Source organism: Accipiter gentilis, chromosome 17 (assembly GCF_929443795.1).
Source record: "Accipiter gentilis chromosome 17, bAccGen1.1, whole genome shotgun sequence".
Lineage (NCBI taxonomy): Eukaryota > Metazoa > Chordata > Aves > Accipitriformes > Accipitridae > Astur > Astur gentilis.
In genome coordinates this window covers 15563878-15576646 of record NC_064896.1, presented here as the reverse complement: position 1 = coordinate 15576646, position 12769 = coordinate 15563878, and the positions used below count along the sequence as shown (strand labels likewise).

At 37.7% G+C, this 12769-nt stretch overlaps 1 protein-coding gene across 7 annotated transcripts in view; it reads right to left on the bottom strand.

Annotated features, from left to right (window-relative positions):
- Nucleotides 1–12769, bottom strand: part of SOX6 (SRY-box transcription factor 6) — a 381650-nt gene that overhangs the window by 97723 nt on the left and 271158 nt on the right. For 5 of the 7 annotated variants that reach the window (XM_049819851.1, XM_049819852.1, XM_049819846.1 and 2 more), the window contains one exon: nucleotides 4548–4671. In XM_049819851.1, coding sequence (XP_049675808.1) covers nucleotides 4548–4671 — 124 coding nt within the window. The remainder of the gene's footprint in view (nucleotides 1–4547; nucleotides 4672–12769) is intronic. The other 2 variants (XM_049819847.1, XM_049819849.1) reach the window with 1 other exon arrangement.

Here is a 12769-nt window from a genome sequence, read left to right as displayed (position 1 = left end):
GCTACTGTAATCTAGGAGTTTAATTAGTTTGATGACAAACATCTCACAGTATTGGAATGTTCTGAAGTGCAGCCGGATGACACTAAGCCTGACAGTTTTGTTTGTTGTGCTTTAGCTAATTTTCCTTTTGTTGATTTCAAAGGAGTTACTTTTGATTTGCCCCAGTGCAAGTAGGAACAGAACCAGGCCAAAACATTGACTCCATTTCTCACTATTTTTGCCACCAGCCTAGGAAAACAGTCTCCATTTTCACATTTCATTGTATTGCCAGCATAGCAAAATCTCTGGCAAATTATTTTTGTGTATAAAGCAGAATGACCTAGGTAGGGAGACAGGAGTTGTTTCTTAGCCATTCTAAACATGGTCTTTATATAGTGTATGTATGAAATATGAAGAAATGCTTTGAAAATACACTGCAGCATATCACTCTACGAACCCTTTTAAATAGAGGTTTATAATCTCCGTACCTCAGTGTCCCTATTTTCAATAATCTTTTTCAGAGATACTTTCCACATCTGGTAAAGAACTGATATAATACAAAAGACTTGCAGAAGATTATCAAGCAAAAGCGATCATTCATTTCCAACTCAAATGGACTGCCATTATGCAGCCAGCATGGAGAACGGCCCTCCCACTCCCTGCTCAGAGCAAACTGTAGCTCTGTTTGAGCTCTGCTGAAAGTAAGGTCTGGCTTCTGCTCAGCATTACTCTGTATCTTTACTCCATTGTTATCCTACTTCCCCATTTCCTCTTAGCCACAAAACTTGAAGGAAGTAATACTTTAGGCACTGCAAGATGGAGGCAGGAACTGTCTTCCTCTTCATCGCACTCACTGTCTTCTCCTCTTGACCCAGGGCACTAATGGGGACATGCTAATCACATTCAAGGATACTCCAGCTCACTAACTTTTCCTGGATGCATGTGGTTCGTTAAGTGAAGGGAAATTTGCTCTGGGAGAGGAGGTATAATGATATTTATGTTACCCACCAGTTCCAAGTAGTAAGTATAGTGGTCACAGTCAGAAAGCCAGTGCAGTTGCTTTGCTGTACTTGGAATGTAAAATAATTATATTAACTGTGTAGCATCTCTGGGCAAGTATTAGCTTCCTAACAGCTGCCACTCTTAGCTTCCTACTGGAATAAGTGGCAACCCCCACAACCAGGTACTCTACGAGGCTCGTCAAGTGCCTGCAGGTCAATAGTCACAACAGTCATTTGAGATGCACAGTGCCCTAAAGTTTTAATTAATCCAGTATACAGTATAAATACTGAAATATGTATAAAAAATTAATTAGGTGGTCTATGCAGCTCTGATTTCTCAATTAGTACTTACCATGCCGGAAAATTATATTACATGACTTTGAGATACATAAGGAAGCATGGGACTTTGGGGATTTTTTTTCTAATGTAATTATTACTTGTCATCAGCACTTGCTAACTTTGGCCTGTTTCACCTCCTAGAGCTCCAAATTATGGGGGGAGGGCTACAGCCACCTCATGTTATAGATCCTGCTAGACAATAAGAAACTCTGTCCTGTTAAGCTTTAATACAAATCATAGCTGTATGTCAGCAATTCATCAAGATTTCTATTCATAATGACTTTCTGAGCTCAGGAGTTCAGGGGCAACTAACCGTCTATGTGCTGGAAGGGCCTCAGTATCTACTAAACTGTCCTCTCTTCTAGAGGTCCTTCCACTGAAGGCATGATGTAGTGTACCTTGGTTTAGGAATACTATTTTCTTACTTCAAGGCATAGAGTTTAAGTGCAGATCTGCAGCAGTATTTGGTAACTGCCATCTTGGCATTGAACTAAGTAGCCATGAAATTGGTTCCCACTTAGCCCATGAAGATATATCTGCATGGATGTACGCACATAATCATACCCCGGCTTGTGCAGCAAGGCAGGACTGCTCATCTTGGCTGCACTGCCACACTAACACGGATATGCCACTTCCAAGTCGGAGTTGGCTTATATCTAGCCCATTTTGCACACAAAGCAAATAAAGTCACTGTGCACACACAATATTTGACATTCCCTAAATGACACAGTCAGTTTCAAAAGCACTTAGTTCCCACAGCTCCTGAAATCCTTCTCACTGTATTTTCTGAGTGTCAAGGAAAACTGGCACTGTCAAAGCTTAGTCTTGCCTACATCGAACTAGAGTAAAATGAAACAGAAATGAAACGGGCAACCAAAAAGAAAATGGTAAGTATCTGAAGAGTTAATCCATGTCCTATCTTTCCTCAGAAGTATGAGTGAGTCTAAACTGACAGTTCTAGAGGTGAAAGTTTCATTTCTCACAAAAGTAGAAGAGTACAGGTAGTAGCAGTCAAGTTCATAAATATTCCTCAGAAATGACTTTGAAGAACACTCTCTGTGAAAGAGTATAGCTTAATCTCCAGTTTCATTAATTCCTTAACTACTGTGCCGAGAGTGCCAAAAATAGGAATTAATCAATACGAAGTGTAGTTACAGCAGTTTTTTTATCATGATGTCTCTCCAACAGAAACTACTAACCTGCCCAGCTACCTTTGCCACACATGCTGTACAATTTAGTAAATATATTAAATATATAGATATTCTTATTTCTTGCAAGCCAGTGGGTATAATTAGATCATTGTGACTTCCGGTCCTTACTAGCATCAGCTGGATATAAAACACTAACATACTAGCAAACAGCTTACCTGTGTTCTGAATATCTAGGCCTTGATTTCTGTCTGCACTTCAATCTATTAACATTTGTTATAGATCTCTTTTTCTGCATTCGGGCAAGTAAAAAAAAGCCCTAAAGCTGTATCACCTTTTGCTACAAGGTCAACAGGATCACAGGTAAAGCAGTATAAGCTCAATAAAGTGTTAGCATAGGTACTGTAAGGAACAGTTTAAAGTAAGTGCAGAAATCTGTTCTTGTGCAGGAAATCATGCTAGTACTCTTCTTCTTGAGTCATTATTGTACCAAGTAGCCTACAGAGCCAAAATCAACACAATGTGATTTGACATATCACCTTTCAGGGGGGAAGCACACCAGCAGCTTAATCATTAATAGTCACTATTCAGAAAACATTTCAGAATAAAAAGGGAAAAGCAAGGCATCTAAAGCACATGCTTTCTCTTGTCTGTGAGAAGAAAGGTATTAGCCAGGGTGTTGTAGACAATTTCCACAACTGGCAACTCTTACGTCTTTGGAGACAAAATATTCTTCACTTTGGTCCCCAACTGTTGCGAGGTGGTGATGGGTGTGAATAACCATCATCCTGTGCCATCTAGAGCTAGCTGCCTTTCAGAGCTCCATTAACTGGTTCCTGCGTACAATGCACCAGTTTGTCAAATTGGAAAAGAACTTTGGGATTTCTAAACCTGGAGGTAAGAGAATAACTGGACAAAGATTCTGTGTTTAAAGAGGAATGTCTCTAGACTAAAGAGGCAGAAGGGAGTGGGAGAAGCGGAAATGCTTGCTGAAATCCTGCTTGGCCTCACTTCATCTAATATTAAGTAAACTCGCTAGAAAAGATTCTAGGTTTAACCTGGCTTTTAATTAGTATGCTGTTTACATCATCTGTTATGAGGCTTTTACTTTGGATTTGACCCTGCTCCTGCTGCAGTCAACAGCAAAACCACCACCAACATCAGTGGGAGCAGGATCAATGCTTTACTTTGTACATTTCGTATTTAATGTCAAAAAAAGAAACTGGTATTTATGTTTTGTAGTTATTAGTTATCAGGTTAATATGCTAAAGGCAGCTTGACAGCAAATACTATTAATGAGCAAAATAAGGTTGCTGCTTCTCAACTGAGGTCACTTACAAAGAATGTACAAATGAAAATAAGGTTAACTTTTATTTACTTAACTATCTTCCTACATTGAATTCCTTTGGCAATGTGTCTTTAAACATTTAAAGCCCTGTTTACAAGGAGGCTCTGAAAGTAGCTTCAAACCATTATATCCCTAATTGAATTCCCCAGGAGTCCTGTAAACTTGGAGGAAAAAAGAAAGAAATCATAACATTGGCTAAATCATCTCAAAACATATTTTACCGCAAGGTTATGTGACCTGTTACAAGTCTGAATGATGACTGGGACTGAACTACTGAAACCTTTCATTATTCAGATTGAAATCGAACAAAAAGTTGCCCATTTGAAGCCTGCTAATTAAATTATACTTCCTCTGACTTTTATCACTAATTAAGAGTAAGAATTTTGGCACAAAAGACAAGTATACTGAAGATAACAGAATTAACTAAAGACACGTAGCTTTTGTATAATGACATGGGGCAGACCAGATGCAAATTACTTGGCGAGTGGGCCAATATATTTAGAGCAAATGATTTTGGGGGACATAAAGGTAAAAAACCCATGATGTTCAATAACCAATATTCCATCCACCCCCTTCAAACCAGAACGTTTTTTCAAGTGGATTTGCAAAACTCCACATCATTTCCAAGCAGCTACGCCTGTTGTGTAATATCGTCTATACGAGACAGATCACACAAGAAGCTACAGTTAATATCTTAAAATGTTAAATAGCTTCACATCCCTGTCAGCTTACCTGGCTTGTAAGTTATTCCTGGGGGGAAGAGGAATCCCTGCTGGGCTGCAGCAGCCGCTGCCAGCGTCCGCTGGTCGTGTGGAAAAATTGGGATCATGAGCGGAGGCATGTGACCCTGAACCTGCTAAACAGAAGAGAGCCTCTGATCAGAAATAGCACAAATTTGTCTTGACAGGTATTTCTCCAGTACTGATAGTGTTCTTGTGTTCACACAGTCCCACAGAACCTTCGCCTTAATGTAATCCCTGCCAATTTCACATTATCACATCAAAGCCCTCACTAACATTGTTTTCCCTCAGTGTCAAAGGTGTAACAGTCTCAGTGAACTGCACGTTTTCCTATTTCTTCCCAGTTCTCTTTTTTTTTTTTTTTTTTTTTAATTAATATTCCCTGTCCTGGCACAAGGTAAAAAGGTACAAAACCTTTCTAACACACCATAGGTTCTTTAAAAAGAAGAGTGGTAGGTATTTCCATTAATTTTTCACAAGCTTTCTCATCTTTGGTCACAGACAGCAGTGACAAGCATGTTAGAAATAACCTAACAATGCAGTAGCTACTTTGAGGTTCAAATTTTAGTATCCTTAGGGTAATTTTAATTCTGAGATTTTACAACATTGTATTGTTCATATATACATATATATATACACACACATATATACACAAACAACTCAGGTATGTTATTTCAAAATCTCACCACAGTATTAAATAGTCTTCTAGTCAACAGCCCAGCTCTTAAGATTTAAGGCCCCAACATCTTGGCTCCCAATTAAACTAACATCCTTTGCCATACACACCTCACTATAACATATAAATTGCTTGTCTGTCTAAGCAGTTTTACAGTTTTATGCACTATCATGTAGCTTGGTAATTATAGAGCTGTATTCAGAGACCATTTCAGAATAAAAACTACTATATCAAATTTAAATTGACCTTAATAAATGTATCAAAAAGCACAAACATCCAAAAGCAAAACATTCTTCACCTTATACCAGCATTTGTATTCGACATATAGAAAACAGGAGATATGATAGAATCATATTTGTTAAAACCACATGTTAATTTCCTAGTTCCTTAATTTATGCTACACGTGTTTCAGAGACAGTGGCTAGGATCACAAGGAGTTTTTATCCATCATTCCTTAACCCCAGAAATACCCAAGGGTTTGACTATGATTTTTCTGATTAGTAGTTAAGCAAACATATAACGGTTTATATATCAAAGCTAGTAAATGTAGGAAGACATTGGGGGGTTTAGGCAGAAAAAAAATTTTGCCCTCATCCTACCATAAATCAGTGGCATTAAATACTATTAAAAAGTTAAAGTACACTTCAAGCAATTTTTTTTTTTTTTCATTTAATTCCTAAAAAACGTTTTTGGTCAAATCCCATATGTTGACCTATGACATTGTTTAAATAGTGCCAAATTTTCTTGTCATATCCCCATTACTTTCACAACCATTGATGCAGTGCAGAAATGCTACTGTGTGTGTCTATGAGGGTTAATTTACCAACAACTCTTCTCTTGGGAAAGCCCTAAGATGTAGGTTAATAAAGGTCAAGCAAAAAATAAACACTTTACAGTATTTTTTTGAATCCATTTCTCAGGAAAATCAACTTATAATAAAAAGGTCTTTGTGCAATTACTGCTATGGCACTGGGGCGTGAAAGAAACTAGCTTTGAGCAGCTATTTCTCTCATTTTAGCTGAGGTAAGCCTGGCTGTGCGTTTTAGGATATGACTTAAACTTGGTTAGATTGGAGTTGATCCCCATGTGCCCAGCACAGGCATTTACCTCTGATAAAATGGTGCTGGTTTTGCTGTGTGGTGTTCCTTTACACTGGCTCTACAGGAGTACAGCAAGTGAAAACCACAGGTTTTGTCTGATAGAAACAACTCTAGGAAATATTCGAAGGAATTATACACAATACAACTTACAATCATTTTCAGTAGTTCCCAGCTACAGTCTAATCAAATGGACCCAAGACTTAAGGAATATCCCTTTTAATCACCACACGCAGAAAGTATTTCCGTGGCGTTGCAAAGGTACAAGACACCAACGCAATCTCACAAGACACAGAAGAGATCAGAGTGAGTACTGTGGTTAGAGTGATGATGCACACATACCCATAGCAATACTTAGCACCATAGTGTCACATAATCATTTGAAACATATAATAACCAAATCCCTCAATGGTTATTGCCCAATCCAATCCTGTAGAGTTGGACCCACTCCACCATATCCAAAAAGATCTTTTTTTAACTGTCAAATAAAAGCAATTCAGTAAGTGTGGAGAAATACCACTGTATGTTCTGGCTATCTGCTATTCCTCCTTGAAATACTACTCTGAATGCGGGATCAGGTCCTCAGCCTATATAAATCGATGTAACTTTGGCTAAAGGTGGCTTACATTTAGAGTGTAAGTTTGAGTTTACACTTGAGAGTTATACAGGTTGAAAAAAGCCCATACTGAATGGTAACCATTCCCTCCCATGGGTCTTCCCTCTGGCACATAGTAAATACTATTCCTAGGTAAATGTTGGTTTCACCCACAACTATTATGGACATAGGTGTCGATTTTCAGCACAGGTCAACTGAAAAGCACAAATAAGCACTAAAAAGGAAGAGAATGTACAAGTATCACTGGTTACTGAATTATTAAAGATGTAAAATAAATGCCAAAAAAAGAGTAGACACCTTCATTTTTGACATTTTTTTCTTCCTGAGGTTTTTTTTTTTTGGGGGGGGGGGGGGGTGTTGGTTTTTTGTTTTTATTTTGTTTTTTTTTTTTACTGGGGGGGGGGGGGGGGGGGGATTGGGAGGAGGGGTTGATTGGTATACTTCATAAAATCGGCTACATGCCCAGGAATTTTAATTGCTGAGATGTTCCTCAGGTCTTTCTGAAAACCAAGACTGTACCAGATGCCCGAGAAACACTCCGACTCTGTCTCTTCCCATTCGTAAAAATAGCGTATTGTTGGATCGGCACTTTCCCCTTTTGTCTCCTCTGTGCTAAGTTGTTGATGATGCCATTTTTTGCCATCTGCCCCAGAGCTTCATTAAAGATACATGAATGGACTAACTGGGCTGCTATCTTGTGAGGAACAGGTGCTATTGTTTGTCCCAGAAGACTTGCACTAAAGATCTCACTCAGAATACTTGAGAAAGAGCATCTGCAGCAGTCAGTCAGAGAGTAACTTGGCAGAGCCCGTACTATGGGCTAATATGCAAACAGTGACACTCAGGGGGACTCATTTTCTCTTTCATGAAGATTATTTATTCTTTTTTGTGATGGGTAGTAAATGTTTGGTTTCGAACAATTCTGGCAGTCTATATCTTTAACTGAACTGTACAAACCCTGGAGGAAACCTGGGTATATTCTTTCCAAAATTCTGTTCTGCAACCTAGAGTAAAATAATCTCTTATATAAAGCTACCTCATAAAATTAATCTTTGTTTCTATACAACAAGCTCAGGTTTAACTGTGTTAAACATGAGAAGCCACCAAGATTAGGAAACTCTTAAAAGGTAGTGTGCCATTCCTTTAATATCCCATCACAACTCTGACGGCCCTTGGGAACTGATTACAGCACTTCCTTGCCTGACATCTAAGTCAGGAAGCAACTTTAGAGCAAATCAGCCCTGATTAGTTCAAGAAGCAACTTCCAATTTGATTCTCCCTGAAATAATAAAAGCTGGTGGCCTGTTTGATAAGCTAGGCAAATCTGCAGTGCTTTGTCCCACAGTCATGTGAATGCTAATCTCAGAAGTTGGCTGGGCAATCCTCCTTGTTAAAAAGTCATTGATGGTTAGTGTTGTGCATGGAAAATGGAAGCCAAAGGGATATGTCATACAAAAATAATGCCTTGAATGAAAACGGTCTGCCTCTTTCGGATAAGGAACACAGAACATTTAGTGAGACTAAGGAAGAGGAAGGGTTCTGTCTTTAAAAACCAAAGCTGCCTCTACGACAACGAACATTGCAGCTAGAGAAATAAAGGCATTCAGAGAAAAGGATGGCACCAGTGCAAGCAAAAAGGCAGCTCGCACATTTCTGCTTAGCTGTGAGGATCAAGAGCAGAAGTGAAACCCACTCTATAATGGTGACAGAATTCCTCGCAAACTTTTCAAGATCAAATTGACAAGTTGTTTCTCTGTTGCACGGTTTACTTCAATAAAGGGAAGAATTAAGTGCCATCTTTTTGAGACAGAGTAAGCACAATCTTTATAATATTTCACCCCTTCCTGAAAGGTTTTTTTTCTTTTTTTTATTATAACCAACACTAGTGTAAAACAGTGTAATAGGCTAAATATGCTCTAATTGCCTAGAATAATCCAACATCGCTATTTAAAACCATTGCCCCCCACTTCTTTCACCAATAAAAAATCTCTGGAACCTGTTCAAAACTTGTAGAAATCTTGAGATCTGTATTGAATCTAACAGACTACTCCAGTGCATGTTAGCTGAGAAACAAATCTTTGAATTTACTGAATTGACTTTTTTTTTCCTTTAACATAGGATGTACAGTACCTTTTGTCCTTGTGCTGTTGCAGCCTCTGTGAGAACCTAATTCATTCATAGACATGTTTAAACTTTTCATGCTTTAAACTTGAATTTCTACCTAAGATTTTTTAACTTCTAGAATAATTGGTATAGCCAGACTATAACTTTAACCTGTCCATGCAGTCATTAAGCTTTTAATTTCCATAGTGAAAATGTGTTTGAAATTTTCTACTCTCTTACTTAAGAACTACAGTATAATAGAAGAGTTTCCCAAGTAATGGCAGTGTATCAAGTAAGAATGTGCATTTTTAGACTGCTCAAAATACATGTTTATATGATAGAACATAATGGCTTTAACTGATAGCTCAACAGGTTACATTTTAGGCTGATTCATTTAAAGAATCTTAATGGCACTGAAAGCAGTGTTTGTGCCCCCAGTACTACTACTGCAAGTTTTTTAATACCCTGCATATTATATGTATTTACCTCATCTGCATTTTAAATAATCTGTATATAAAACATGGCACTATTATTTTTATACCACTATTGGAATTGTATTTATTTCAATAACTGGTATATGTTTTTCTTGTTCTTTGTAAGAGAAGAACTATAGGAAGTTTTGTTAATTTGAATTTTATTTTGATTAAGTCATTTTGGTGACTGTGCAAGAAAGCACCACATTGCATAAAGAAGTAGGAACTTCTTCTATGAATACTTGCATATGTGAAAATCAGTGGGATCACTTAAATGCTTAAAAGAAGCTACGTGCTAAGATTTTTGCAGGTTTGGGCCCAAATCTCCTCTCGAAATGTGCCACTACTGTAATGAACTCATGTCATGACTGAGGACTTTTCTGGTCTCTAAAATGATCTATTCAGAAAAACTGCAGAAGAATCGTACTGAAAAAATAAAAAAGGTCTCTTTGGCTATAATTTAATGGTCTGGCTGTTTGGTTTATGCTGTTCTGATGAAGCAAAGTGACTGTAAGGCTGGGTTAACTGACCAGTTCAGTTATAACGGATCTGGCCACTTTGCGTGCGGGTGGTGGCTGGGCCTTTTGTTCCGAGCTCAGAAATGTAACTGATGAATCCTCAAGGCCTTGAATTAATGCACCATCAATGCCTAACATTCTCTAATGTAAAGATAATATGTGAGAGTGGACCCAAATGCTTAAGTGAGAAATGCCTTCTAGCATCAATAATCCCAGGGAAGGAACTGTGACTGCGTGTGGAGAAATAGCAGCTGAAGAAAGGTGGGCTCCAACAGACCAAAAGTGAGTGTGCAGGCACTACAGCATAGCTAGGACACTGAAAATCATGTTGACAGAGCTCCGACACCGAAAATTATTCAGAGGCTACTTTCTGATCCTGTTAGCAATATAGAATCACTGGAGCTGTATCTACATAGGGAGGTATATTCTGTTCTAATTTATCTGCCATCTAATTATCTACAGTCTAATTGAAAAATATTTCCTCTCAGTGAAAGTACATGAGCCACAAAGAAAATGTCTGCCAATGAGATCCCAGGGGAAGTGTTGGCAAATAAACTGTAAAAAAGATACCGTAGACTTGCAAAGTGAGAACATTTCATACGGGAAATACTAGGAAAAATATGTAGCCCACTACTGAATTTGTAAATGGATTGTAACTGCTATTTTCTTTCTTTTCCCCTATCATTTTTTTCCATTTGTCCAATGCTTCAGCATGATTTGGAGATTTAAGTCTACTGCAGTGGCCACAACATTAATGTGAAAATTGCAGCCATGATCATAGAGCAAAACAGAGCATCCTTATTTTTTATTATTTCTTCCTCACTACTTTGAAACTTTAAATGAACTAAACTTAAATTCCATCTACTTGGGCCATAAAGAAGGGAGCAACAGAAAAACACTACCAACCACACTGAAAACAGAATAGTTTTAAACACTAGCTCTCATTTCATTTCTATTAGCTTCTCACTGTATTGCCCGGCTTTTATCTAGCTCCTTGACTACCTGGAAATACAGAATTCAACTAAAGATGATCTCATGAAGTTAAGAGTATGATAAATGGTAATTAAATCTATTTAAATTGTCTGTATTTTAAGAAACTCTCACTAGGAGGGATGGAGAACATCTCTGCTATAGAGAAATAAATAAAACATGTTATGCAAAAGTGAATTTATAGTTCATTTGGAATTAGAGATCTACCACCTTTTCAATCCATAGAAATGCATAATCTTGTCAATTAAATATTATTGTTAAGGTCTAGTAGTATGTTAAAATCACTTTAAAGTGCAACTAAGGAAAATTCATGTGTGTTTATTACTCCTTAAGGGTCTATTAGTGGGTATTTTATTCAGATTTGTGTTGTAAAATCTGCATAAACTCAGCATATTGTTATCCCCATGTGTGCATTTGTTTGGTTAAAGCATAACAGCAAATCTCTATTTCTGCAACTTCTGGAAAAGTCAAGAGAACTAAAACAGTCCTAATTTTAATCAGATACAAACAGTTATTTCTACAGAAGTGAAGAGTTGACTATTATGCAAATCGTCACAGTTAGTGGTCACCAAGCCATCACAGAAGACTGAGCAAGTCAATTATTTCAGATATTTCCAAAGACTAGTGAAGATGTATGTTTCTCATTTGCACCTTGTCTTATTCATGCCAAAATAAGAAAAATATTGCAGCCTAATGATACTTGTTGATATTTTATATACGGAAGCTCCATTACTTCAGCTCAAATCTAAATATAAATTATGTCAGAAATTCCTTATTAGCTTATGTTTTTATGGTGATATCAAAATGTGCAAGTTTTTTGGAGTACATCATTGAAAGTTCCTATTGATGGAAAAATTTAGAGCAAGAGAGGCCTTAAAATTTGCATTTCATATTGGTGCTTTCAAGCAGAGTTTTCCCCCCACATCTTTTCAAGACAGAGTTCTTTTTTTGAATAGTAGCCATCACTCATTATTAACATGAAACTAGTTCCCTCAGTAGAAGGGCTTGCAATGTACAGTATATAAAAAAAAAAAAAATCACCGAATGCCACCACACTGATGATTGCTAAAGGAAGGATTATCTTTCACTTTAAAGAATAGCTCCAGCAGAACTGGGAGTGAAAACAGAAACCTCTTTCAATGCCTCTGATCAAAACCGCTTCTGCCCTTACCTTAAAAAAGGTAAACCAAAAGAACAGGTTGGGGTTTTACTATTACATTAAACAAACACAGAATATATCTGAAATCCAGGGCGTCACTGATGCTAACAGGAGTTCTGCCGTTTTACTTCACTACGGGAAGAATTTCTTCCTGATCAGCACATTGGTTTTAAAGCTTTCTGTATTTTCAGTGATATTCCAAGATTTGTAACTATATTGTATGGTAACCATATAAGCACTCGGAGCTTTTCAATACTTTACAATTTTTAATTAATTCAAGCTCAAAGACCCATTCAGAGGACAGGATTACGTCTACAGTTTACACAGGAGGACACTCAAGGAGGCCTTGCTTTCTTTTTCAGTCACAGAAGTGACAACGCATAGTGGTTAGAAACCAAATCCATTGTCATCCGCTGCTTGTAACCTTTACACCTTGCCGCACAATTGTGTGAAGAGCTACCCAAAGTGCAGAGCTAGGGCTAATGAGGGACATGCTCTGATGAAAAATCAGAATGAGGCAGCTATAGAGCAGGTCCATGCCAGCGCTACGCGGCTTAGCCCTCAAACACTTGTATACTGGCA